This window comes from Castor canadensis, chromosome 9 (genome assembly GCF_047511655.1).
Source record: "Castor canadensis chromosome 9, mCasCan1.hap1v2, whole genome shotgun sequence".
Taxonomy (NCBI): domain Eukaryota; kingdom Metazoa; phylum Chordata; class Mammalia; order Rodentia; family Castoridae; genus Castor; species Castor canadensis.
The window spans coordinates 17,476,870-17,504,062 of NC_133394.1; the positions used below are offsets into that span (position 1 = coordinate 17,476,870).

General features: G+C 36.6%; 1 protein-coding gene and 1 non-coding gene across 2 annotated transcripts in view; both read right to left on the minus strand.

Annotated features, from left to right (window-relative positions):
* The window catches only part of Iqcm (IQ motif containing M), a 237,052-nt gene that overhangs the window by 126,546 nt on the left and 83,313 nt on the right, over nt 1-27,193 (minus strand). The window contains 2 exon segments of the mRNA XM_074042812.1: nt 1,182-1,195; nt 22,330-22,437. Of these exon segments, the coding sequence (XP_073898913.1) occupies nt 1,182-1,195; nt 22,330-22,437 (122 nt within the window).
* LOC141411202 (U6 spliceosomal RNA) lies at nt 5,567-5,670 on the minus strand. The gene has a single exon (XR_012436028.1). It is a non-coding gene; the product is annotated as a U6 spliceosomal RNA (small nuclear RNA).

Genomic DNA, 27,193 nt, shown 5'->3' on the forward strand with positions numbered 1-27,193 from the left:
GAGATTTTATTGCAATTCTTGATGGGTTTTTTTTTGGTTTATTTTGCTTTGTTCTTAATTTCTTTTTACATTTTTAAATTTAAATTAAATTAATTTCTCTTTTATTGGGTGTGTCTTGGTGGTACTGGAGTTTTAACTCAGAGCTCTGTACTTACTAAGCTGGTACTCAACCACTTGAACTTTTTCGGTTTTTTGCTATTCTGGAGATAAGGTTTCACTTTTTTTCCTAGGCTGGCATGAACCACAATCCTTTTATTTTATGCTTCCCACCAGTGCTGGGATGACAGGCACACACCACCACATCCAACTCTTTTCCATTGAGATGAGGTATTGCAAAGTTTTTACCCTGGCCAGCCTCAAATCACAATTCTCCCAATCTCAGCCTCTCAAGTATCTAGGATTGTAAGTGTGAGCTAGCAGCACATGGCCTTAATTTAATTTTTGATACATAAAAATTGGGTACCGTGCAACGTTTCAACACATGCATGCATTGTATAAAGTCTAAATCAGGGCAAACATATTTAGTTCTTCACACATTTATCATTTCTCTACGGAGAAAGCATTTAAAATCCTTCTTCTAGCTTTTTGAAATATATACTACATTATCATTATCAATAATCACCATACTGTGCAGTAAGACCCCAGAATTTCTTTTTTTCTTTCTTTCTTTTTTTTATGTTATTATTCATATATGCATACAAGGCTTGGGTCATTTCTCACCCCTGCCCCCACCCCCTCCCTTACCACCCCCCACCCCCTCCCTCTCCCCCCACCTCCTCAATACCCAGCAGAAACTATTTTGCCCTTGTTTCTAATTTTGTTGTAGAGAGAGTATAAGCAATAATAGGAAGGAACAAGGGTTTTTGCTGGTTGAGATAAGGGTAGCTATACAGGGAGTTGACTCACATTAATTTCCTGTGCGTGTGTGTTACCTTCTAGGTTAATTCTTTTTGATCTCACCTTTTCTCTAGTTCCTGGTCCCCTTTTCCTATTGGCCTCAGTTGCTTTTAAGGTATCTGCTTTAGTTTCTCTGCATTAAGGGCAACAAATGATAGCTAATTTTTCAGGTGTCTTACCTATCCTCACCCCTCCCTTGTGTGCTCTCGCTTTTATCATGTGCTCAAAGTCCAATCCCCTTGTTGTGTTTGCCCTTGACCTAGTGTCCACATATGAGGGAGAACATACGATTTTTGGTCTTTTGGGCCAGGCTAACCTCACTCAGAATGATGTTCTCCAATTCCATCCATTTACCAGCGAATGATAACATTTCGTTCTTCTTCATGGCTGTATAAAATTCCATTGTGTATAGATACCACATTTTCTTAATCCATTCGTCAGTGGTGGGGCATCTTGGCTGTTTCCATAACTTGGCTATTGTGAATAGTGCCGCAATAAACATGGATGTGCAGGTGCCTCTGGAGTAACAGTCTTTTGGGTATATCCCCAAGAGTGGTATTGCTGGATCAAATGGTAGATCAATGTCCAGCTTTTTAAGTAGCCTCCAAATTTTTTTCCAGAGTGGTTGTACTAGTTTACACTCTCACCAGCAGTATAAGAGGGTTCCTTTTTCCCCACATCCTCGCCAACACCTGTTGTTGGTGGTGTTGCTAATGATGGCTATTCTAACAGGGGTGAGGTGGAATCTTAGTGTGGTTTTAATTTGCATTTCCTTTATTGCTAGAGATGGTGAGCATTTTTTCATGTGTTTTTTGGCCATTTGAATTTCTTCTTTTGAGAAAGTTCTGTTTAGTTCACTTGCCCATTTCTTTATTGGTTCATTAGTTTTGGGAGAATTTAGTTTTTTAGGTTCCCTATATCTTCTGGTTATCAGTCCTTTGTCTGATGTGTAGCTGGCAAATATTTTCTCCCACTTTGTGGGTGTTCTCTTCAGTTTAGAGACCATTTCTTTTGATGAACAGAAGGGACCCCAGAATTTCTAACTGTAATTTAGTAATGCTGATCAGCCTTATTTCTCCCTCTTCTTCTCTGCTTTCTTCTCCTCTCCTCTCCTCTTCTCTCCTCTCCCAGCCTCTGGTAACCACCATACTACTCTCAGCTTTTCTGAGATCAACCTGTCTAGATTCTACATAAACATGAGATCATGCTACACTTGTCTTTTCAGCACCTGCTTTATCTTTAACATAGTGACCTCCAGTTCCATCCATACAACACAAGAAAACAAGTTCCTTCTTTTTAAAGTGAATAGTATCCCATCGTGGATATGTACCCATTTGCTTTACCCATCCATCAATTGACAGATACCTAGGGTGTCTCCATGTCTTGGTGCTTGTGAGTAGTGCTAAATAAACATGGGAATGCAGATGACTCTTCAACATACTGATTCCATTTCCATTGGATATATGTGCAGTAGGAGGATTGCTGGATCATATGGTGGCTTTATTTTTAATTTTTAGAGGAACTTTCATGGCAATCCCTGATAGCCTCAGATCTGGGTGTTGATGAGCTGCCTGTCAGGGGAGACAAACAGTGAAACCTGACAGGAAGAGAGGTCAAATCTAAGAATACCCTCAGAAAACCTGTGTAGCAGAAAGGGAATAACCTTAAATCACAAGCCAGGATTTACAACTGTTCTGTGAGAGATATAGACTGAAAAGAGGCCATGAAACCAAATGCCCACCATAGCCATGGCTTTGGGTAAAGGGGAAAAATATCATCCTCTGGGAATTTCTGATGGTATTATCTAAAATGCATCTACGTACTCCTCTTCCACTAAAAAAGTCTAAAAATTTAGGGTCCTGCAATACCTGGTAAAAGCAATTATCAACCAATTTTTTGAAGAATGAGATTAGACACAGGCTTAAAAAAAATCTCACAACTACTATGAAAAATTAGCTCAAAATCAAAAAAGTCATTAAATATGAGAAAATACTCAAGGAACCAGAAAAAACCAAAGTGCATATTCAGAAATCAAAGACCTCCCAGACTAGAAACATCATGTACAGAATAGAAGAATGAGATTCCATTTCTACATGTTCAGAGAGGTACACTGAGGGAAGCAAAAAAAAAAAAAAATCAATAAAACTGGCCAAGCATATTTGGAAAACAAGCAGACATTCAAAACTTGAAAAACATAAAAATTAAGTAGCAAATTCAATGAATAGCAAAATAGTCACATAAAAAGAGACCTGTGTTCTAGAAAATAAATCAGGAGAAAAAACCCCAGGATGCAGCAATAGTACAGAAAGATGGAAAATAAGAAAAAAAAAAGGAAAAGGCACATAGACAATGACAACTGACTGTAAGATTCACACACACTTAATTAAAGACTCACAGACAGTTTTAGTTGGAGTTTTATTAAAGAAAGATGGAAGGGAGATGATAGTATTTAAAGAAAAGCGAGAGCTTTTGTTTTAGAATTGTTACAAACTGTAATAACACAACAGAGCATCAAAGGAAAGAAGTCCATAGGAGCAGAAAGTACAGACAGATTACTTTTACAAAGGAAAGACAATTGGACAAACACCTGGTTTTCTCAGCAACAGTGGCCGCCAGAAGGCAGAGAAGCAACTTAAAATGCTGATGGTTGGTATGGGTGAAAGGAAGAGAAAAACAAATGCACTATCAGTTGAAGGTTTCTGCCAACTGATTCTTTCTAAAGGTGCTTGTAGAGGATGTAGTTCAAGAAGAAAAATCCTCCTTCAAGTAACGACAGTTAAAAAAAAAATGAAGATAAACATAGCAACACAATGAAACAAAATAATTGTATCTAATTTGTGCGATTAAAGAAATGAGCATACTGAGCTCCAGCAGTTAAGGCAATCTACTGTCTGTACTGGAAGGGAAGAGAGTAAAGAAAGACACTTTATATATTAAAATCTACAAATTCACTACTTATAAAAAATTATATAATGTCAAAACATTATAAAGCAAATATTTTCTCCCACTCTGTGGGTGTTCTCTTCAGTTTAGAGACCATTTCTTTTGATGAACAGAAGCTTTTTAGTTTTATGAGGTCCCATTTATCTATGCTATCTCTTAGTTGCTGTGCTGCTGGGGTTTCATTGAGAAAGTTCTTACCTATACCTACTAACTCCAGAGTATTTCCTACTCTTTCTTGTATCAACTTAAGAGTTTGGGGTCTGATATTAAGATCCTGTATAGCTATCCTTATCTCAACCAGCAAAACCCCTTGTTCCTTCCTATTATTGCTTATACTCTCTCTACAACAAAATTAGAGATAAGGGCAAAATAGTTTCTGCTGGGTATTGAGGGGGGAGCGGGAGGGGGTGGAGTGGGTGGTAAGGGAGGGGGTGGGGGCAGGGGGGAGAAATAAACCAAGCCTTGTATGCACATATGAATAATAAAAGTAAAATGAAAAAAAAAAAAAGAAAGCAAAAAAAAATAAAAAACATTATAAAGGAAAAACAGAATAAGAAAAGCCAATACGTCAATCATTTTCTGAGAGGATAAGGAGCAAATAAAAAGTACAAAAAAGACACTGTAAATAGAAAGAACATAAGAAAATGAAGAAATTCATCTAAATACATTTTTTTAAAAGCCAGGCATGGTGGCACATGCCCGTGTCCCAGCCCTCAGGAGGCAGAGACAGGAGGATCACAAGTTCTAGGCCAGCCTGTGACCACATGGCAAGTTCCAAGACAGCCTGGTCTACGGAATAAGACCTTGCCTATAGTTAATAGAAATAACGGTGGCCAAGAAAAAAATTCTCAACCTTACTGGTCATCCAGAAAATGTACATCAAAATCACAAAAAAAATATAATTGTCAAGTTCAATTGTTTTGACATGTTGTCATGTATGTGAAGCAATGTAACTCTCATGAAATGCTGCTGAGGTGGGAAACTGTTATTGCACAGTAAAGTTAACTCAGGCCACTGTCCAGTCCAACACAGCTAATTCCATGGCTAGGGAAGATAGGAGTTGGTGAATTGGGGGAGTGGCTGGTAAATAGAAAGGTTGCTTATGGCTTGAAGAATACAATTATTCAGTTAATCAATAATCAAATATTGAGTTCCCCTTGTCTGGGCCTTGCCCCCAAGATGCAAGAAATCAATATTCTGGAACATATATAATGCATTCTTGAAACATCAAAATGTAGTTTCACATTGATGGTGCGAATGCCTGTCCTAGAGAAACTCTCACACAGAAATCATGTGAGGGCTTGTAGTGGAGTTGTTAGAAAGAGGACAATTTTAAAAGTCCACTCAGCTATAGAAAGGCTGTTCATTCAGTGGGATGTTGAGCACAGGTGTAAATGAGAGAACCTGGGATAAAGCCACATGAATGGAGACTGATGGCTTTAGAAAACATACGTCGAACAAAAAGAGTAAATTTAAGCAAAGCTTAAACAAAACGCTAATTAGGGATATGTGTCTATGTGCTAAGAACTATAAGAAAAAGCAAGAGAGCACGTGACATAAAATTGAGGAGACTGTTTTCCCGATATGAAGGAAAGGAAAAGACACATACTGTTGAATACCTTAAAGTTTTTTTGTTTTTTTAATTTTTTGGCCATACTGCGGTTTGAACTCGGGGCCTCATGCTTGGTAGGCAGGTGCTCTACCACTTGAGCCACTCCACCAGTCCAAAAATATGGACTGCTTTATGAATTTGTGTGTCATTCTTTCACAGGGACCATGCAAATCTTCTCCTGTGGGTTTTTATCTTAGTATAATTCTTTCATATATATATATATATATATGTACATATATATGCACACACATATAGCTATACATATGAAATATGCACACACATATATGTATACATATGAAATATATAACTTTATTATTAATTTCATATTATTAATATATAAAATAATATTAACATATAAAACAATAGAAAAATTGTAACACTATGGTAGAAATACTCATTGAGCATTCAATGAGTATTTCACCTCTTGAGAATGAGAAGATTTAGGGAATCTAGGAGTTTCTTAGGTGTATTAAACTCCCTAGAAGCCTGCATGGCTCCACATCTCTCCTGTGCCTTGTGTGTACGCTTTGGGAACCATAAGAATGAAGAAGGCCACAAGATGAACAGCTGCTTCCAGGTATGAGGTATTTTATTCTGAAGTTTTATGCTGCATGAGTCTATAAACACATGTAATTTTTTTACTAGTCAGAATTAAAATCTTATATCTAAAAGGACAGAATGAAAGCACGAGTTTCCGTTTATGATTTGGAGGCATTTTAATAGGCTTGTGCTCATCGTGGTGTTGAAGGTGATGCTTAAGTATATACAAGGTTTATTAGGATTATTTGTTTTGAATGGTTCCCCCTTTGGCTGTAAGGTAGCCACTTCAGACATTAATTTATTGCTAAATGATTTAGTAATACACTGGACAGTATTTTAAAATTTGAATTCAATTATTTTTAATTGTGTACTTCTGAAGGGTCAACTAAGAATCAGAATCTGCTGCCTCCTCTCTGCACATCATCTGCAGCCTTCACCAAGTCTACAAAGTAGGTATTTTAATCTCCCACTTTTCCTGAGGAAGTTGAAAAGCTTAGTATCTTTACCTTGATTGCACTGGTAGGAGGGCCTGGGATTCAAACTTGATATACTACTGTATTTAGAAGGTGAAAGTGGAGATACAGGCAGTAAGTTTATAATTTAAGAAAATAAGTCAGTACAGGGGGGTAAACAGTAATGGACTTCTATTGGATTTTTAATTGAGTGGCACTCAGCAATTTTTCCACTTATACTTCATTTAAAAAAGATCCAGGGACTTTGTAGTGAGTAAGTCCATTGGGACTTGACCAAAATAGGATTTAGAACTGCCAATCAAATGCTTTGTGGTCAAAGACTGCCCTGGCCTCCAGACAACAACTTGACTATCACTCTTTGGTTGGAGGACTTTGGTGGGGAGTTAGGTATATCAGTGCTTCCCAAAGAGCTTGAAAATCACTATGGGTTCTAGACATGGGTCTGACTCAGGAGATACTTGCATGGATGTATCCGCCATTGAAATTGTCCAGAATAATCCATCTGGGTGAATGCTCTATTTCATCAAAATACCTGTAAATTTTCCCAAACTTTGACATTCACTATAATTCTATTTCATTATTTGAGAACATGTTTTTGATATATTTGATTGGTTATAATTTCACTCAGTTTTCTCAAGAAATTGCACTCTTATCACAACACACAACTAAATTTATCACAGAACACCTGCACTGCAGGCATCTGACAAGAAAAAAACTAATCTGTATGCATTCCCCCTACTTATCAAATGCTTACTTAAAAGCAGCAGTATTATAGGGAGCTCTCTAAGACAATGCCTCTCAGTCATGTTTATCAATCAGTACAGGTCTTCTGACTCAATAGATCTGGGGTGAGGCTGAGACTATTGATTTTAATTTCCAGGTGCTACCAGTGCCATTGATCCATGGACCTCACGTGGAGTAAGAAGGCCAAAAAGAGTATTTTCCCACCCCTCAAGATATCCTAAAAGCCACAGAACTGAATACTAGAATAATATTGATTCAACACCACCTCCACCTCATCAATCCACACTCCCAAACCCTCCTCCCTATAAAATTGTTTTCATCAAAGTGTGCTTTTTTCTTCATGATTAAAATTGGGTGAATATTTAGCATGTCCATTTTATGAAAGTATTCTGAGTACATCATTCATTTCACTTCACACTTCCTTCCTCATAATCACTTCCATGGTACATTTTTCTGGTTTGCTTTTATTTTATGGAATCACTTTGATTCAAGTGACTATCTTCTTTTACTAGCTGCTAAAATGTGCACAGTGAAATTTCTGAACTACTTATTTACAAACATTTACTATACCAAATCATGACTCTGTATACTTAATGAAATCTTAACTTCATCTTTTTTATAACCTCTGATGTCTTTACTTACATATTTCATGTTGTATATATTTTTATAAGTCATTGTGAATTGTTTATGAGAGGATTTAGTGAATCCGTTAGCAATTTAATAAAGTTAGTAAGTTATAGTTTATTAAGCACACTCTAGTCAAGCTACCCTGAGCCCAATCCTATAAGATTCTCTATTTTTAGTTGGTCAACTTTTTTTCTGTGTGCACATTTATTTTTTTTAATAGAAAAAGCGGTGAAAATCATCTAAACATCTAAAACGAATACTTCTTTAGAGGGCAATTTAACAATATATAACAAAAGACAAAACAAAGAAGAGGAGTGGGTATACAAACTACAAGGAGTTCATCCCAATAAATCAGGACTATTCGCAAACGCTTAACTACAAATATAGTATACTATACTCTATTAAAGTGTGCAATTGCCAAATATCCAAAAATAAGTTATAATCACAAATGGAATAAGATGTCATTCGGTAAAGAAAATAAATTAATATAAAAGACATTGAAGAAAGATTTTCATTTGTTTATGCGACCACTTGAGCCACATTCCCAACACTTTTCTTTTCTGTTTTTGAGATATGGTCTCACTACCTTTGCCAGCAGTTGACCTCCAATTCATGATCTACACTTCCCAAGTAGCTAAGATTACAGATGTGCACCACCAGGCCCGGCTCAGAAAGTATTCTGAAGAAAAACTAAGGCTGTAAAGTATTGTTACAATAAATATGGTTGATTTTCTTCTTATTTTTGGTTCATATGAATTTTCCTAAAAATACATGTATTTCAAGCATAATTAGTCAAAATTAGTTTAATGTATGACAAAAGGTAACATATACAGAGCTTTGTAGAATAGGCCTGCATATGTGGTAACAGGTATAGGAAGAAGAGGTAAGAATACAAAGACCTGAAGCAATTTGAAGTTCAAAGTTATCCTATGTATTTGGCCCAAAAATAAAACTCAGATGCTGGACATGGTGGCTCATGCCTCTAATCCCTGCTGCTCAGGAGGCAGAGGTCAGAAACATCATAGTCCAGCCTGGGCAAAAAGTGAGACTCCTCCATCTCAACAAATAAGCTTCTGTAATCTCAGCTATGTGGGTAGCTTAGGTAGAAGAATCATGGTCCAGACCTATCTGGGCAAATACACGAGATCCTGTCCACAAAATAACTAAAGCATAAAAGGGCTAGAATTGTGACTCAAATGGTAAAGTAGCTATCCAGCAAGCATGAGGCCCTGAGTTCAAACCCCAGTACTATCAAAAAGAAAAAGGGGAAAAGACAAAAAGGTGAATCTGATTCTGAATCATTCTCCTGAAACATTTTATCACTGAAGCAATATCCACTGTTTGAAAATCTCCTAACACAGAACTCTCAGTTCAGAACAGAAAGGTCTCACTGCAGATGGCCTGTTCTTTGTTACTAGGATCTCCTAAAACTCAAAAGTTTGTGTTTGTGCTGCTGGGATGAGTTCTGTCCTGCCAACCAGCCACTGTAACCTGCCTCACCTGCAATCGAAGAGGGCCTTCTAGCAAGAGTCAGATGATGTTAGAGAAAGGAAGAGGAAACCAATGAGAGAACAGCCACTGATTCCAGAGAAGATGAATAGGGTAATGTGTACTTCTGAACAAAGAGATTAAGGATTGTACACATCTTACAGACAATATAGAAAAATCACAGCAAGATGTACATGACATCCTGGTGTCAACATTTCTCCCTTTTCTCTTCCTCCTCTTATCATGGCTGTGCTTTTCCTTCTTTTTCCTCCATGTGCACGTGGATTCTGTGCATGTACCCTTATCTTTCTGTCTCCTTCATCAACTTCTACTACCACATGATTATGATTACTACTGCTCTTACACATCTGCAACTCCTTATCTGAGACTCTAACATTTGAAAAGCTTGGGAAACCAACAAATGAATTTTCATAACACATATGAAGTCAAAACTTAATTCATCTGATTTTTGGTGGCAAAACCTGGGCTGAATACAAGGCAGATATAGAGGCCTCTACATCCCACTTAATGAAACTAATCATATACTCTCTGGCAAATATGATCATGTTTGGTTACAGGTTTGTTTGCAAATCAACTTATATTTTTACCCTTGTAAAATTCAAAATCTTTTGAATTCCTAAACATGTGTGGCTCCCAGAGTTTCAAAGAAAAAGTTATGGGTCTGTACAACCACTGCTAAGTCTGTTACTACAGCTGCTACTTGTGGTACAAAAAAATTATTGTGTTTTATTGTGCATCAAGGTGAATATAATTAATGATTCATTCATTATATATCTCAAAACAGTTGAAGAAAGAAATTTTACTGTATTCGCCACAAGAAAATGATAAAGTTTAAAGTGATAGTTCACTATCCTTGATTACTACTCAAGTGTATATATGGACCCAAATATGACATTGCACTTCATAAATATGAATGGATATTGTGTCAATCAAAGAATAAAAAACTCTCCAAAAAAATGCCTTTGAGAAGCTTCACATTTGTTCTTCCAAAGCATTCTACCATCTCATCAGTCTAAAAGTGTGTGACCACAGACAAAATCTTTTCCTAATCCATTGCTCAATGAAGACACAAATTTTAAGCATTTTTTCTGACTATTCAAAAAAGCAAATTATAGCCAAGTGAAATCAGTACAATATTAACTGCCACAACAAGAGCCAAACCTGTGGCCATTCCCCTGGCTGTCAGCACTTTCCATATCTACTTATTACTACTATTGGAGTTTCCATTCATATTCAACATTCCTGTCTGCTGTACTTTGTTTGATGAAAACAAGTTAATTAGTGCTAAGTCTTCCCTAGTTCATAAATTTATTCCTAAGAACATTAAAAGGAAGTCAAGTGAGACATGTTCAGTAACAGATGTTTGCCTTTTTTGGCTGCCTTTTTACAGTTTGTTCTCTTTCATTACTTTTTAAGAAATTTAGCTAATGTTCCCTTTACTAGAGAACACGTGTACCTAGCATCCCAGGGGGGTGAGGGGAACAGGGATTCCCCAGGGCAGGCACAGTCTGTTCATTCCCTTAACCTAATATCTGCTTTAAAGCTCTCTACACTCAACTTTTCATGCTTTCATCTGGTTTTGGAAACAGTCACACAGTAGCTCAAAACAGAATGCACATGTTGCCCGGAAGCTGTAGGACTAGAACTATGGCCAGAGCTATCACAAAGGCCAATGGATTCAGTGCTCCTCAAGTGTCTTTCCCACCTGAGGACATCTCAGAACAAAAGGGTCGATTAGGACTCAAAGAACTGGCTTGAGTCTTTTGGCTTCTATTGAAGTGATTTCCAAAAGAAAAATGTAATGGCCTTTTGTAATACAAAGAAATGGGCATTACATATTAAGATTTTTCTCTAAAAATTCAAACCAATCCCAAATGCAAATTTAAAATTATCCTGGTAATTTACATAGCCATCCACATTTAAAGCCATTTAGGGCAGATGGGACTGTCATGTGGTTTAGGTGCTGGTGCATTGGTAAGTCTAAGCCAAGAGAGATTCCAAGATGGTGGCTAGAGGGAGGAAGCAGAAAGCGTGCTTCCTAAAATAAAACCTTGGAGAGATGCTGGAGATACACCCTACAGGAAAAACCACTGAGAAGAGGCAAAACTTTGACTCCTCCACATCCCCAGCCCACGCATAGCATCCCCACTCCACATTAAATGGAGAAACCAGGAGGGCTCCCACACTGCCAGACACCAGCTCCCACACCACTTGGGAAGACGCAGACCACAAGGTAAGCAAAGTGGCATGCGGTACTCCCACAGACAATCCTGGGCCAGATCAGCATAGCCCCCGGACAGACCAACCCCCATCCAGGGAAGAAAGAGGAAAAAAAACTGAATAATAAACAACAAGAAAAAAAGACATGTAGCAAAGAGGGCAGGGAAAGAGGGGTGGAGCACCAAAGGGGGAAGGGGAAATCCCTCACGGAACTGTAAATAAACAAGTCAGCCGGAGAAGGCAGGAGTGGTGGCACACACCCAGCAACCAGGAGCGGGAAAGCTTGTAGAAGTGGGGGTGGGAGGAAAACTCCACAGGAGAGGGGGAAGGCCCACTTTCCACATGAGCTGTAAATAAACAAGCCGGCCTGAGAAAGCAGGTGCAGTGTCACCTCTCCCAGTGTGCATGGAAAGAGGAAAGCTTGTAGCAGCGGCTCGTGCACAGGAGAACTCAAAGTAAACAAAGTCTGCAGGGCCAGGTGAGTGTTAAGATCACTCCTGGGATCTGCATAAATAAAGCCTCCAGCAACAGCAGGCTGACAGCAGCGGGCAGGTGAGCCACAGCCTCAGATAGCCATTCACAGAACTGTCTCCAGACTCTTTTTTTTTTTCCTCTCTTCCTTTGACGAGACAACAACCAAACTACACCTGCATGCTGAAAAACTTACTGAAACTGTATTGCATTTGAACTTGGGACACTTGTGGTGTTTTGGGTTTTTTTGGTTTTTTTCCCATTTGATGAGACAACGACAGAGCTACTTCTGAGACACCATCTCCAGGATTGGAGGCAGAGGGACTAACAACAAAATTATTAAGACTGAAATTTTATTGCATTTGAACATGGAGATTTTTTTTAATCCTCTCTCTGTCTTTCTAATGCCTGTTTAGCTTACTATTGATTAGTACACTATCTCTCCCAGTTTATATCTTTGACACTTTCTTTGTTTGTTTTGCTTTTTTTACTTGTTTGTTTTTCCCTTTTTCTTTACCTTCTTTGCTTTCCCTCTCCTCTCACCCTTACATTCTAAATATCACCATTGTTATTATTACAACCTAGAAAATACTTAATTGCACATAGTACAGAGACAATAACAATACCAAGGGCAATGATGGGAAGATAGAAAAAACAGGGAAACCAGTTTCCCCACAGCAAAAAATTAGTACAGAAACCAGAGGGAAATGAAGAAAACAGATACTCAGATCCAGACTCCAACAAAATGAAGATAAACTATGCCATAGAACCCAATGAAGCCCACAAGAATAATTTGAAAGAAGAAATCCTCCAAGTAATCAATGAGAATTTTATAGAAATGATACTGGATATGGTCAACCAAAATGTACAGGAGACACTCAAGAAATTCCAAGACAACAAAAATAGAGAATTTGAGAAAGCAAAAGAAGAAATAAAAGAAACCATAGAAGCACTGTATAAACACCAAAGTGAAACAAAGAACATGATTAATAAAGAGATAAATGAACTCAGGTTGAAAACAGACAACATTAAGGAGTAAGAGACTCAGAATATGGAAAACCTCAGAAAAAAGAACAAAGCAGAATTGCAAAACAAAATGGAAGGGCAATCCAGCAGAATAGAACAAACAGAAGACAGAATCTCAGAACTCGAAGATAAAATGGTAAAGGAAAAACCAAAGAACTATTAGTTAAAGAACTCAAGACCTGTAAAAAGAAAATGCAAGAACTCACTGACTTCATCAAAAGACCAAACCTGAGAAGCATGGGCATCCAAAACTGAACCAAGAGGATATAAATCACTTGAATAGATCTATAACACAATATGAAATTGAAGCAGCAATGAAGAGTCTCCCCAAAAAGAAAAGTCCAGGACCTGATGGATTCTCTGCTGAATTCTATCAGACTTTTAAAGAAGAACTGATACCAACCCTCCTTAAACTGTTCCATGAAATAGAAAGGAAGGAAAACTGCCTAATACATTTTATGAAGCCAGTATTACACTTATCCCAAAACCAGGCAAAGACACCTCCAAAACAGAGAACTATAGGCCAATCTCCTTAATGAACATTGATGCAAAAATCCTCAACAAAATAATGGCAAACCGAATTCAACAACACATCAAAAAGATTATTAACCACGACCAAGTAGGCTTCATCCCAGGGATGCAGGGGTGGTTCAACATATGAAAATCAATAGACGTAATAAACCACATTAACAGAAGCAAAGACAAAAACCACTTGATCATCTCAAGAGATGCAGAAAAAGCCTTTGATAAGATCCAACACCATTTCATGATACAAGCTCTAAGAAAACTAGGAATAGAAGGAAAGTACCTCAACATTATAAAAGCTATATATGACAAACCTACAGCCAGCATTATACTTAATGGAGAAAAACTGAAACCATTCCCTCTAAAATCAGGAACTAGACAAGGATGCTCACTATCTCCACTCCTATTCAACATAGTACTGGAATTCCTAGCTAGAGCAATTAGGCAAGAAGAAGGAATAAAAAGAATACAAGTAGGTAAAGAAACTGTCAAAATATCCCTATTTGCAGATGATATGATCCTATACCTTAAAGACCCAAAAAACTCTATTCAAAATCTCCTAGATACCATCAATAGCTATAGCAAGGTAGCAGGATATAAAATCAACATAGAAAAATCATTAGCATTTCTATAACTAATAATGAACAATCTGAGAAAGAATATATGAAAGCAATTCCATTTACAATAGCCTAAAAAAAAATCAAATTCCAAGGTGTACATTTAACAAAGGATGTGAATGACCTCTACAAGGAAAACTATAAACTTCTGAAGAAAGAGATTGAGGAAGACTATAGAAATTGGAGAGATCTCCCATGCTCATGGATTGGTAGAATCAACATAGTAAAAATGTCTATACTCCCAAGAGTAATCTACATGTTTAATGCAATTCCCATCAAAATTCCAATGACATTCATCAAAGAGATTGAAAAATCTACCATTAAATTTATATGGAAACACAAGAGGCTATGAATAGCCAAGGCAATACTCAGTCAAAAGAACAACACTGGGGGTATCACGATACCTGACTTCAAACTATATTACAAAGCAATAACAATAAAAACAGCATGGTACTGGCACAAAAACAGACATGAAGACCAGTGGAACAGAATAGAGGACCTAGATATGAAGCCACACAACTATAATCAACTTGTCTTGACAAAGGAGCTAAAAATATACGATGGAGAAAAGACAGCCTGTTCAACAAAAACTGCTGGGAAAACTGGTTAGCAGTCTGCAAAAAAATGAAACTAGATCCATGTAGATCACCCCATAACAATATTAACTCAAAGTGGATCAAGGATCTCAATATCAAACCCCAAACTCTAAAGTTTGTATAGGAAAGAGTAGGAAATACTCTGGAATTAATAGGTATAGGCAAGAACTTTCTCAATGGAAAGCAACTAAGAGATAGCATAGATAAATGGGACTTCATAAAACTAAAAAGCTTCTGCTCAACAACAGAAATGGTCTCTAAACTGAAGAGAACACCCACAAAGTGGGAGAAAATATTTGCCAGCTACACATCAGACAAAGGACTGATAACCAGAATATATAGGGAACTTAAAAAACTAAATTCTCCCAAAATTAATGAACCAATAAAGAAATGGGCAAGTGAACTAAACAGAACTTTCTCAAAAGAAGAAATTCAAATGGCCAAAAAACACATGAAAAAATGCTCACCATCTCTAGCAATAAAGGAAATGCAAATTAAAATCATACTAAGATTCCACTTCACCTTTGTTAGAATAGCCATCATCAGCAACACCACGAACAACAGGTATTGGCGAGGATGCGGGGATAAAGGAACCCTCTTACACTGTTGGTGGGAATGTAAACTAGTACAACCACTCTGGAAAAAAATTTGGAGGCTACTTAAAAATCTAAACATTGATCTACCATTTGATCCAGCAATACCACTCTTGGGGATATACCCAAAAGACTGTGACACAGGTTACTCCAGAGGCACCTGCACACCCATGTTTATTGCAGCACTATTCAGAATAGCCAAGTTATGGAAGCCAAGATGCCCCACCACTGACGAATGGATTAAGAAAATGTGGTATCTATACACAATGGAATTTTATGCAGCCATGAAGAAGAATGAAATGTTATCATTCGCTGGTAAATGGATAGAATTGGAGAACATCATTCTGAGTGAGGTTAGCCTGGCCCAAAAGACCAAAAATCGTATGTTCTCCCTGATATGTGGACATTAGATCAAGGGAAACACAACAAGGGGATTGGATTATGAGCACATGATAAAAGCGAGAGCACACAAGGGAGGGGTGAGGATAGGTAAGACACCTAAAAAACTAGCTAGCATTTGTTGCCCTTAACGCAGAGAAACTAAAGCAGATACCTTAAAGCAACTGAGGCCAATAGGAAAAGGGGACCAGGAACTAGAGAAAAGGTGAGATCAAAAAGAATTAACCTAGAAGGTAACACACATGCACAGGAAATCAATGTGAGTCAATGCCCTGTATAGCTATCCTTATCTCAACCAGCAAAAACCCTTGTTCCTTCCTATTATTGCTTATACTCTCTCTACAACAAAATTAGAGGTAAGGGCAAAATAGTTTCTACCAGGTAGAGAAGGTTAAGGGTGGGTAAGGGAGGGAGTGGGGAGAATAAGGGAGGTGGCAGGGGAAAGGGGTAGAAATGACCCAAACACTGTATGCACATAAGAATTAAATAAAAATTTTAAAAAGTAGGTTAAATCAGAAAAACAAAGTCTAATCTGCATCACAAACCAGGTTTTACACTTGCTTAAGAGCGCTATCTTTTAATCTTTGTGAGAACACATGTGCATACATCTTGACCAATTTATTACTAAAAGAATTTTTCATGGAGTTCTTCCTTCATTCTCCTCCAAAAGTATCTTTTTAACCAGAATACCAAAACTTTTTCTAGAAGGAAAGATTCAATAAATAAAGATAGTTACAGAAATACACTTCAGGCTCAGCTAATATAAAGCAACATGGGTTTTGAAATGTGAGTGGTTATGACTATGTAAATTAAATATATTTTTCCAATGTAAGTATGTGATACTGTTATAAACATTAAAACCTTTGAAACTTCATAGAAAAAGAAATGAGCATTGCAAATTAAAATTTAAAGTTTGAAGAAAATATACAATACCAGGCTTCATTATCCATTGTTATAAGACCAAAACAAATAAACAAAAAGAGTAAGCCCACATAACTGCCAGAGTGCTGCTGTTTAATAAAATGACAAAAAAAAAATCAAAGTTACTTCACTATTAATTCAGAATCTGAGTTAGTCCTAAACTTACTGAAGGATTTTCAGTAATTTCTACCCAAAATGATTTTTAAAATAAGAAAATCATGTGACTAAAAAGAAATGTAATATTCAGTAGTTGTGATGTTCTGTGTTAGTTCATTGAAATACCAGAAAAAGTAGATGATATTTTATCAACTATAACCCACCAGTGGAGAAAAACCAAGTGTATGAAAATAATTATATTGCTTTTCAAATATTTTAGAGGAGGAAGAAAAATAGCAGACAAAAGACAAAGTAATGTCAGAGAAAGCAATAAGCTAATAGGTTTTACAAAATAAAAGAGCATATACTGTTTTTCATATGTAACAAAATTCTTCAAGTGAATGTTCAATATTCTGACAGCACACCTTGGTAAAGAACTATAAAAAGTCATCAAAATTTCCAAGTTAAAACAAAAATACCTCCACAGATTCCTATGATATTCATTGTTACTAAAAGTCTCAAAAACATCTTCCAAAGAAAATGATAAGAAATGTCATTTGTTAAAATCCATTCTATGGTCAAAATTAACCTGATATGAACAATTTAAGTTATAGTTAATATTTCTGTTCTCACCTAAAAAATGCATTTATATAAAACTAATGATTTTTGATTAGAGATGAAGCTACAAGTATTTTAAATTAAAAAAAAATACATATGACTAGCAAGTCTTTGTTTCTCCCCTTTCAAGTAGGCAGTGACCCCTTGGAGAGTGGAGGATGGAGACTGAAACTCTCTAAGTTCAGATGGCCCACAATGTGTTCTTTGAAATGGAAAACAATTTATAACCAATCAATTTTGAGGCTCAATTCTGTTCACTTACAATCCTCTACTCCTAAGCATCATGGTTAGGCAAATTCTTTTCACAGCAGGTTAAAAAACTAAAATGATTGGCTTCTTCTTAAGGTAATGTACAAAGTCACTGAGGAGACCTCCTGGGCTCTCCATGATGGCCCTTTGGGCATCTCCTCAGTTGAAGTTCTTGTCACTTTTCCTGGGCTTTTCCCGCACAACTTCTTTCAATTCCTCCCATCTTGGACCACCATGTCTGCTCTTTCTGTTGCTGGAAACCTTGCCCTCTAGCCTACTACCCTGGAAATCTATTACCATCACAACATTCAGGGAATTCCTTGGCCTGTCACCTTATCCTCATTCTAAGGTACCATCTCCTGGGACAATTCCTTTCAGGGCTACTTTCCTGACCACTAGACCACTGCAACAGCATAAATCAAACACTCAACTAAGGGAAGTCTTGCTGAATGACAACAAATGGATATGCCATTCACTCTTCTTTGTGTCCAAATATTAGCTAGAAATTAACTACTTATCCAAACTTCTGTCAATAGCTGTTTTAATTCTAACTATTTTTAAGAACACTATTGATAAGTGCATTGACATTTATATCACTGAAAACTAATAAATACCTCAGGGTTTTTGGGGGTTTTTTTAACTACAACTACAGTCCTTGGGGTTGTGTTTTTCAAGATTACTTCATACATTATTATACAGTTAACAAAACTTTATAAAGAAGTCAGGACAAGAAATTGCATCAAGAAAGTTGGAGATGGTGGTCTTTCCTATCTGCTCACAATGTAATCTTACATTTTTATGTTGTATGTGGTGTGATATTCACAGGTCTCACTTACCTTGGATAAATATTATCTTTCAAAATAATTAAGGTAATAGATATCTCTGTACTTCAGAGGTCATAAAAAGTAACACAATTATTTTTTCAGGATGCAGTGCTTTTTTCACATAAAGAAGTTTTAAGAATACATGTATCATTATTTAAAATAATTAGAAGTTCTAATAAACCTGTGGTTACAGAAATGGAAATTAAAGCATAAAGACATATACCATTATTGAATTATTATTTAATTAGAACTAAAACATATAAAGTTATAATTTTTTAAAAATATTTCAGGATTAAAAGGGATAGTTTTCTTTTAGCCTAAAGAAGGCATATCCACAGTGATTTTCTTTTTTGAGCAAATTAACACTTGATAGGAGTAGCCAGGATATACAGACTGTTTCAAAGCAAAATGTGTTATACTCATTTCTCCTCCAATAAAATCAAAAACTGAGTTTCCAGAATCCTCGTCTCCACTTCTCTTTAACAGTGCAGGCTCTTTTATTCTCAATTTTGCCAGCTACTTTTTGTCTCTGAACTGGTAAAGCAAATTCACATCAAGTTGTTTTATCACTATACAACCATTAGGATGTATAGAAAATATAACAAGTGTTGGTGAGGATGTGGAGGAACTTTAACTCCTGCTAGTGAGGACACAAAATGGTATAGCCACTATGGAAAACAATATGAAATGCAATATGAAGCTGCAATTCCAATTCTGGATACATACTAGAGGAAGTAAAAGCAGAAATGTTATACCCATGTTCACAGCAGAATAATTCAAAATATTCAAAGTGGAAACAATGTATACCCGACTGATAGATGAATAAACAAACTGTAATATATATGTATGTGTAAGTATACATATATATGCAATAGAATATTATTCAACATTAAAAAGGAAGCAAATTCTGACACGTTATAATCTGAACGAGCTCTTAAGAAATTATGCTAACCAGGTGTAGAGTCTCATGCCTGTAATCTCAGCTACTTACAAGGTGAAGATCACTTGCAAGGTGAAGATCAGAGGGATGTTGGCTTGAGGCTAACCTGAGCAAAAAGCAAGACCCCATTCTCAACAAATAAGCTTGGCAGGGTGGTACAGACCTGTCATTCCAACTACAGGGAGGCACAAGTAGGAGGACTGCTGTTTAAGGTCAGCCCTGGGCAAAAAGAAGATCCCATCTAAATAATTACCCAGAGCAAAATGGGCTAAAGGTGTGGCTTAAGTGGCAGAATGCTTGCCTAATAAGCCAAAGGCTCTGCTAAGTGAGAAAAGCCAGTCACAAAAGAAATAATACAAGATGATTTTTCTTATGTGAGGTACCTAGAGTAATAAAATTCAAAGACAAAAAGTAGAATGGTGGTGAGAGGAAGTGGTGGAGCAGTTAATAGAGAACTAGTGTTTAAGAAGAGCTTTGAAACATGACAGCACTCTGGCGGTCTCACAGCGAGGTGGGTGTGTCAGTGCCCCCCAACCTGCACATGGTGATGGTGACATAGTGAGGTGGGTGTGTCAGTGCTCCTGAACTGCACATGTACAAATAATTAAAATGCAAGGTGTTATGGCATATATAGTTTCCAAATCAAAATTAATTATGAAAAATAATTTTTCATTATTTAGAAGAAATGTAAAAAGCACAACTTAAAACTTGGTGTTGGATCTCTACTTGGAATGTATTTTGAAGGGTAAGTGACCAAGAATCCCTACTAAAAGAAGCCATTTAGAAGAAGCTTTTAATGATGAAAATGTAAGAAGCAGAAGAAACAAAGTTGAGGGGTTGATGCTCACTCTCTCTTTTTCATTCACCCATGTAGTTGGTATGCAAAGGTCAGATATGTCCTCTCTTATCTCTAACTAGACTTATATAAAAGACCATTATTGCTCATCTGATCTCCAGCTCAAAGCACCTCAAACACCTTGAACAGGCGCATCCACCCAAGGCACTGTCTTTTATGTCAAAGTCATGGTCAATAGTTTTTGTGTTCCTAGTTTACCAATCAGCAATGAATAACACTCTCAGCCTTGCATACAGAGTTCTCCACAATCAGAAGCATTCCCCGCCCCCAGAAATGTTTTAATGAACTTCATACAACTAGGAGCAGTGTCTAAATTATTAATATAAAATAGTGCAGGGTTGAGAAGTTGGAAACTACAGGAGTTTATTCTTTCACCTTTCCTAGAATGCAATAAAAATGTCTCCCTATGAATACTTGTTTTGATAAGGACATGTAGGCATTAGAAATATATATTCTATATGCTTGCACTATATAGATATATAATGTGACTCATACATTCAGTCTGAAAATAGAGAATTAATAAACATGTTCCAAAATACTGCATTATAAAGATTGTTGGCATCTTTGGAAATTAGGTTCATATAATTTCCTTATCTGAATTAACATAATTTTCCTAAATAACATTCATATAATTTCCCTATCCAAAACAGGGTTGCAATAATGTAGCTTTAGTAAATTTGACTCACAAAGAATATTGCAACATAAGCTAAAATAGGAGGATCACAGTCCAAGCCAGCCTCAGCAAAACATGAGCTCCTCTTTCAAGAATAACCAGAGCAGAAGCATGTCTCAAAGGATAGAGCACCTGCCTAGCAAACGTGAAGCCAATTCAAACCCTAGTACTGCCAAAAAGAAAGAAGGAAGGAAAGAGAACTATTCAGTAGTTAAGGAGACATTTTTAGCTTGTTCCAGTTGTCTAATGATAAGAACTGAGTTGTGTCCTACAAAAATTCATATGTTAAAATTCTAACCCCCAATCTGACTATCTTTGGAGATAGGGTTTTCAAGGAACTAATTAATGCTAAATGAAGACTTAAGGATGGGGCTCCAATCCAATATGACTGATGTCCTTACAAGGGAGAGACCCCAAGACCAGGGATGCATGCACATAGAAGCAAGGGCATGTGAGGGTACAATGAGAAGGCAGCTGTTTCCAAGCCCAAGGAGAGAGGTCTCAGGGGAATCAACCCTGCTCACATCTTGATCTTTGACTTCCAGCCTCCAGAACTGTGAAGAGATTAACTTTTGTTGTTTAATCCATTCCATTCCATTTCAGTCTGTGATATTTCATTATGGCAGAAAATGACAAGTCAAGAAAAAAAATGTAGGATAAAAAAAAAAGAAGATAAATTATGAGACGGACTCATATACAGAACAGAGTATGTGGGATATGCTAAGACACCTACACTGACATCCTGAGTCACAATATTCTATAATAGTATTCTGTGATTTTCTTTTCAAGAAATTGTTGCTTAATATGTATGAATTACATGGATTTCTTCTAGTATTTACATAGGACAACTTAGGACTTGATCTGATGAAAAGATGAAACTGAAGCAAAGCCCCAATTCCACCTTTGGATCACAGGTTCACATATCCTGGCTTAGTCTCCTCATTCAATGGGTGATCATGAAAATTGCCTATGGATTTTTTTCCTCCTTCAATTTTCATGCTTCTAATGGATGTCTTCAGTCTCTGTTGATCTTCATTATAGTTCCTTGATCATCTATGCACCAATATAAAAATAGTTGCAGTACTATCAAATTTGGAGAAAACCATTCCATGATCATTTGAGCTAAGTGTTCATCAAATAAAATATAATACACATATTTTTGTGTTAAAGTGATTAGCAAGATTTACACAAATGTGATAACAGAACTAAAGAACTGCTTCAGAGAAAAGATGAATTTCAATGGCGAAGTATCATCAGATCCATAGTAAAATCCCATGTGTTTTCATCAAAATTAACCTAACACTTTGCCAGAAAAATGGTAAGTCGACTCCATCTCTAGTTTGACAAATACTTACCATACAAAATTCCCGAAATATCACTGATGATCCAGAGAAACTCTGTCTGGAGTCTTGAGGCAAATGGTAAGACCTTGTTGACACAACTCCTCTCCAATCATATAATGCTCTATCTGTTAAAAATATTGATGTAGGTTAAAATAATATTTATCCAGGGAAAATACACACTGATCTTACTGCTTAATGTTACAAAGAGGAAGGCAAGTCATCTTTATGGGCTCACTATTCTGTGTGAAAATCACATCATGATCTAATCAGAGAGAGAGGAAGAAGCAGTGCATAGAGAAAGGCTTCAATTAGTTAGCTCCTGCACACAGTACAGCTCTGGTTTTTTTATTGCATTCAGTATGCGCATCAGTAAACCAGGAGTTCATTCTTATCACTCTTCTCTAAAAGCACTGATTTCTTTTCATAGAGTAAGTTTAAAGCAAAATCCTATTTGTGAATGGCACTTCTAAAAATAAAAGAAAAACTCTGCATGCAAGTACTTGAAAAGAAATCTCAGAATTATGATGGCATGAGTATCAAAACTGCAAAGTAAATGAAATTATTAAAAGTGCTAAAGTAGATTGAAAAGCAAAAGGTTAGCCAGCAGATACCCAGTATTTGCTCAGTATCACGGCAGTTGTTTGAAGGGATTTCTTTCTTTCTTCTTTTTTTTTGGAAATAGGGTCTCACTATATAACCCAGGAAATCACTGTGTAGCAGAGGCTCACCTGGAGCTCATGATCATACTGCCCTACCTCCTAGGTACTGTGACTACAGGCATGTACCACCATACACAGCTCATGCCTGTGATCAGCACTGTGGAGGCTGAGGCAGGAGGACTGCAAATCTCAGGCCAGTCTGAGCTATGTAGTGAGAACCTATCTCAAACAATTAAAAAAAGGTGGCTGGGGGAGGTAAGAGTTACAAAAGAATCAAACTGTGCACATTTCCAATTTCCCTAACATTTATTCATATACAGATATTCTTTCCTAAAATTTCAATTGAGTAATTACTCATCAACTAGTTGGTTAATTCCATAGAAATTTAGAGAAGACTCAGAAGTAATTAATTCTTTCATTTAACTGCTTCCATTTATAGGACTATAAGTTGAATGTCTTATAGGGAACCAAAGATGTAACATAGAATAATAAAAAGTAGACATCATTTCAGAGGCATCCTAGTAAGTACACGTATGTCCTACCATATTGTAATTTTATATGTAGTTTTTTTTCACTCAACCGAAATTCTCTACACTCTATAAAAATGCAAAATATCTAGAAAAGGCAACAAAATACTCTTCAATCATAATTCAGTGTGAATAAATTAAATTCTTTAATGGAAGCAAATGTTAATAACTGGAAGCTTGCAGAAAACATGAGAATATTGGTTCTGAAAAGATATGAGCAAAAGAAAGGCTATGTCTTATACTTTAACTGGAGTGTCTTTGTAAGCCTAGGAGGACAAAAAAGGATCACACCAACATTATCAGAGGTATGGAAGTCCTCACATTTCATTTGAAGCATTCTTGGCTCATTCAAACATTCTCTCCCATCACTGTTCCTGACCTTCCCACTTCCCTTAATGTCCTGCTGCACTGAGTGTGCTCACTTCCTGTACACTCCCATGCTTCTCTTTCTAATCTCCTATTTCAATTAAGGAACGCTTCTGGGGTAATGGCCCTGTGTTTCAGGTTCATTAGTAACATCCGTAAAGTAGCTTTGGAAACACTGGTAAATAAGAACCGATCTCAAGAGGTTAACTCTCACAAGCGAGAAGGGGTCTTCTGACCACTGAAGAGCCCAACCAAGTTTGAAACGAATAGTGATACAACTTGTTTTTTCAGGAGAGTCCACAGTCATTTCAAATATTTTATCTTGTTTACCCACAAAACACACCCACACAGTTGGGAAGGCCATGCATTATTCTTTTCAGTGTATAGGTATCACACTAGAAAATATAGCTATAACTTTTCCACTTCAGGAAGCAGTAAGCCTTCACTAAAATCCTCAAGGAAATCATTCACACACTGATGTACGCTAATGACTTCCTCAGAAGCCAGGCACACAAGGTGACATGCCACAAATTCCACTTTTCCACAAAGTCACCTGAAAGTTATAAGCTGATAGTTTGAAGAAAACCAAAGTCATGTATCAGACTAAATTTTCACAAACTCTTTCCAGCATCAACAAGATTCTCAGTTAATGCCTCAGAGAAATGAAGATTCTGAAGTCTAGGGTGTGTGTGTGTGTGTGTGTGTGTGTGTGTGTGTGTGTATTCACACATGCACAGGAGCAGGCCAAACACTGATAGCTAGAAAAATTAAAACTTTTATCAATAACCCCAATTGTCAACCAGCCAGCACAGAACAAAATACTCAGAGATTCAAATATGTGGGAAAGTGCAATATCAAAATTTAGAAAGAAATCAAAATGGTTGCATCAGTTTATAACAAGGAGTTAGTTAATGTAGCTATTCCTGAGCCTTAAAAATAAACTGTTAAGTAAGTACTCATACTGACGTCTTCCTGACTTTGCATTTCCTCAATACTTATTTTAGACTTTCCTTTTTAAAAATTACTATTATACAAGTTCATGTTATTTTGCTGTCTTCTGCATATCTCATTGCCATTTCTACACTTAATTAAAAGTCTTTCACTTGCTTTGTAGTCTTCATAAAAGTGAATATAATGTGCCCCAAGTAGCAGAGTGTGTATGTGTGTGTGTGTGTGCACGCTTCTAGAGCTAATCACTAATTTGGCCTCACTGAAAAGCAACCAGCAAAACTTTTAAGAATGAAAGACCCCATACAACGCACCTGACAAATACATGAAGGAACAGAAGTTTTTAAAATGGATTTTTAAATTATTCTTTTTTTAAGGACAAAATATTTTCCATCAGACCATCTTTCCTTACTTTCTAGTATCATCTTGATATTGATAATGGTAATAATTTCTAAACACCTTTCAATTGGAGGTGGCTTTATATTTTATTTTCTATTTTTATTCCAATTTATATAGTTAACAATGAGCCAATTATTAACACAGGTGGGAGATATTTCTACAACCTAATTAGCATAGCTATTTTAGAAACTTAAATTACTCAAATGACTCACAAAACAACAGATAAGATCTGGTAAGATGATGTGTAACACAAGGTTCTACCATAGCATGAGGAAAGGAGGAAGAAGGAAAGAAAAATTCTTGGCTAGTTGAAACATTGCCGACCTTAAGATGTCCTCTGTATTTCAAATGGTAGATTTGCTCAGTTCATCTGGATATCAACAAAACACAACAGCAGTTCAAACTTCACATATTTTGCTTCATTCAACCAGGAAACCAAGTGCTCTTAAGGCACACTCTATACAAATGCCTCCAACAGTGTGAAAGGATGTCCCAATGAAAATGCAGTGATCTTTATTAGAACATAACAGAACCAACACCACCACGGAGTTCAGTCGTCTCTAGTCCCCAGAGCCTCTTTTATGCCAGGCTCATTTTGCTTCCCTTTTATCAATCCCCTTGTATCAATTAATTCTTAGAGTTAATTGGATATGCAGTTTTAATCTGTAGGTAATTACAAACAATTAATAGTTAGGAGACAGAATTAGCAGTTCTTAGTTTGATTATCTATATAATTAAAAGGGATGGTAAACTATGGAGTTGACAAATAGCATCTTAATCATTTGAACAATCAAACCTCAGAAGCTTGCTTGGGTAGCTCAGTTCCATCTATTATATTAGCTTAAATTTCAGAATAAATGACTGAAATGTCCTTTTAAATCAATTCATATGTGTTCATTTGTAGTACAAAAATGAACAAGGTATATACTCTAAAATTACTTGAACTACCTGCTTTTGTTTGTTTTTAATAGGTTATTTCCAAAAGGATTCAACAAAAATAAAGATTTTTAGGGGAAAAACCTGCACTGTTTCCTCATCATTGTACAATTTATGGCTGACATCCCTATAACAAAGACTGATTAATAGGAAAAAAGTATAAATTTATTTGTCAAAGTTTTATGTGACATAGGAGCCTTCAGAAATAAAGACCCAAAAACTCAGGGAAAACTGTATTTTTATGCTTAGGACTGATGAATGGATAGTAATGTATTCATAGGATTTCGTAAAAGAGGGTTATGACCTAATGGTGATAAACTGGGAGGGACTTACCGAGGACATTGTTCACATTATCCTTTGCCTCCAAGAATGGGGCAGGACACCTGTCATGTGAAGGTCTCCCAGGAAGAAGAAAGGAAGTGAGAAGATGACCTTCCTAGGTTTTATGGGTTGCTTCAGGGGAGAGGAATTCTAGTTTCTATGATCTGCTTTAAGGAGAAAAGGGGGCAGAGGAAGGCCGGAGAGACTCTTCTGCCTCTGCAGTCCTTTCAGTGTCTCCCACCAAAAATATTCAGCCTACAAAGACACCATGCTAACACATGTATTGTGTTCTGAACCTTGAGAGATTCAATAGACTAATTTATGGTTATCAATTAAATACCCATTAATAATCATGGTTCTTCTATGCTATAAAACATCTAAGGAATATGGATAAATTTCGGGTGATAATTATATTTAACACTTTTATTTAAACAAGCAGACAGACAGCAAATAAGGCATATCTTTCATCCTCTTTTGGCTATCTGATGGGACCAGTGGTTTGTAGATGGAGAGCAAATGAGTTAGAAAAATATATGAGAATTTCATTCTGATTCGGGAAGACTATAATATGAACAGTGGTATCACTGTTGCATAATGTCTTTCTCAGTTGCCAAGTATTTGAACAAATTTGGCAGATACTTCTAAGCTAATGGTGAATAAAAGGTGTACAAAAAGAATGATTTCTGGTTCAATATAGCTTGTTACCCTCACCTGTTACAGCCCCA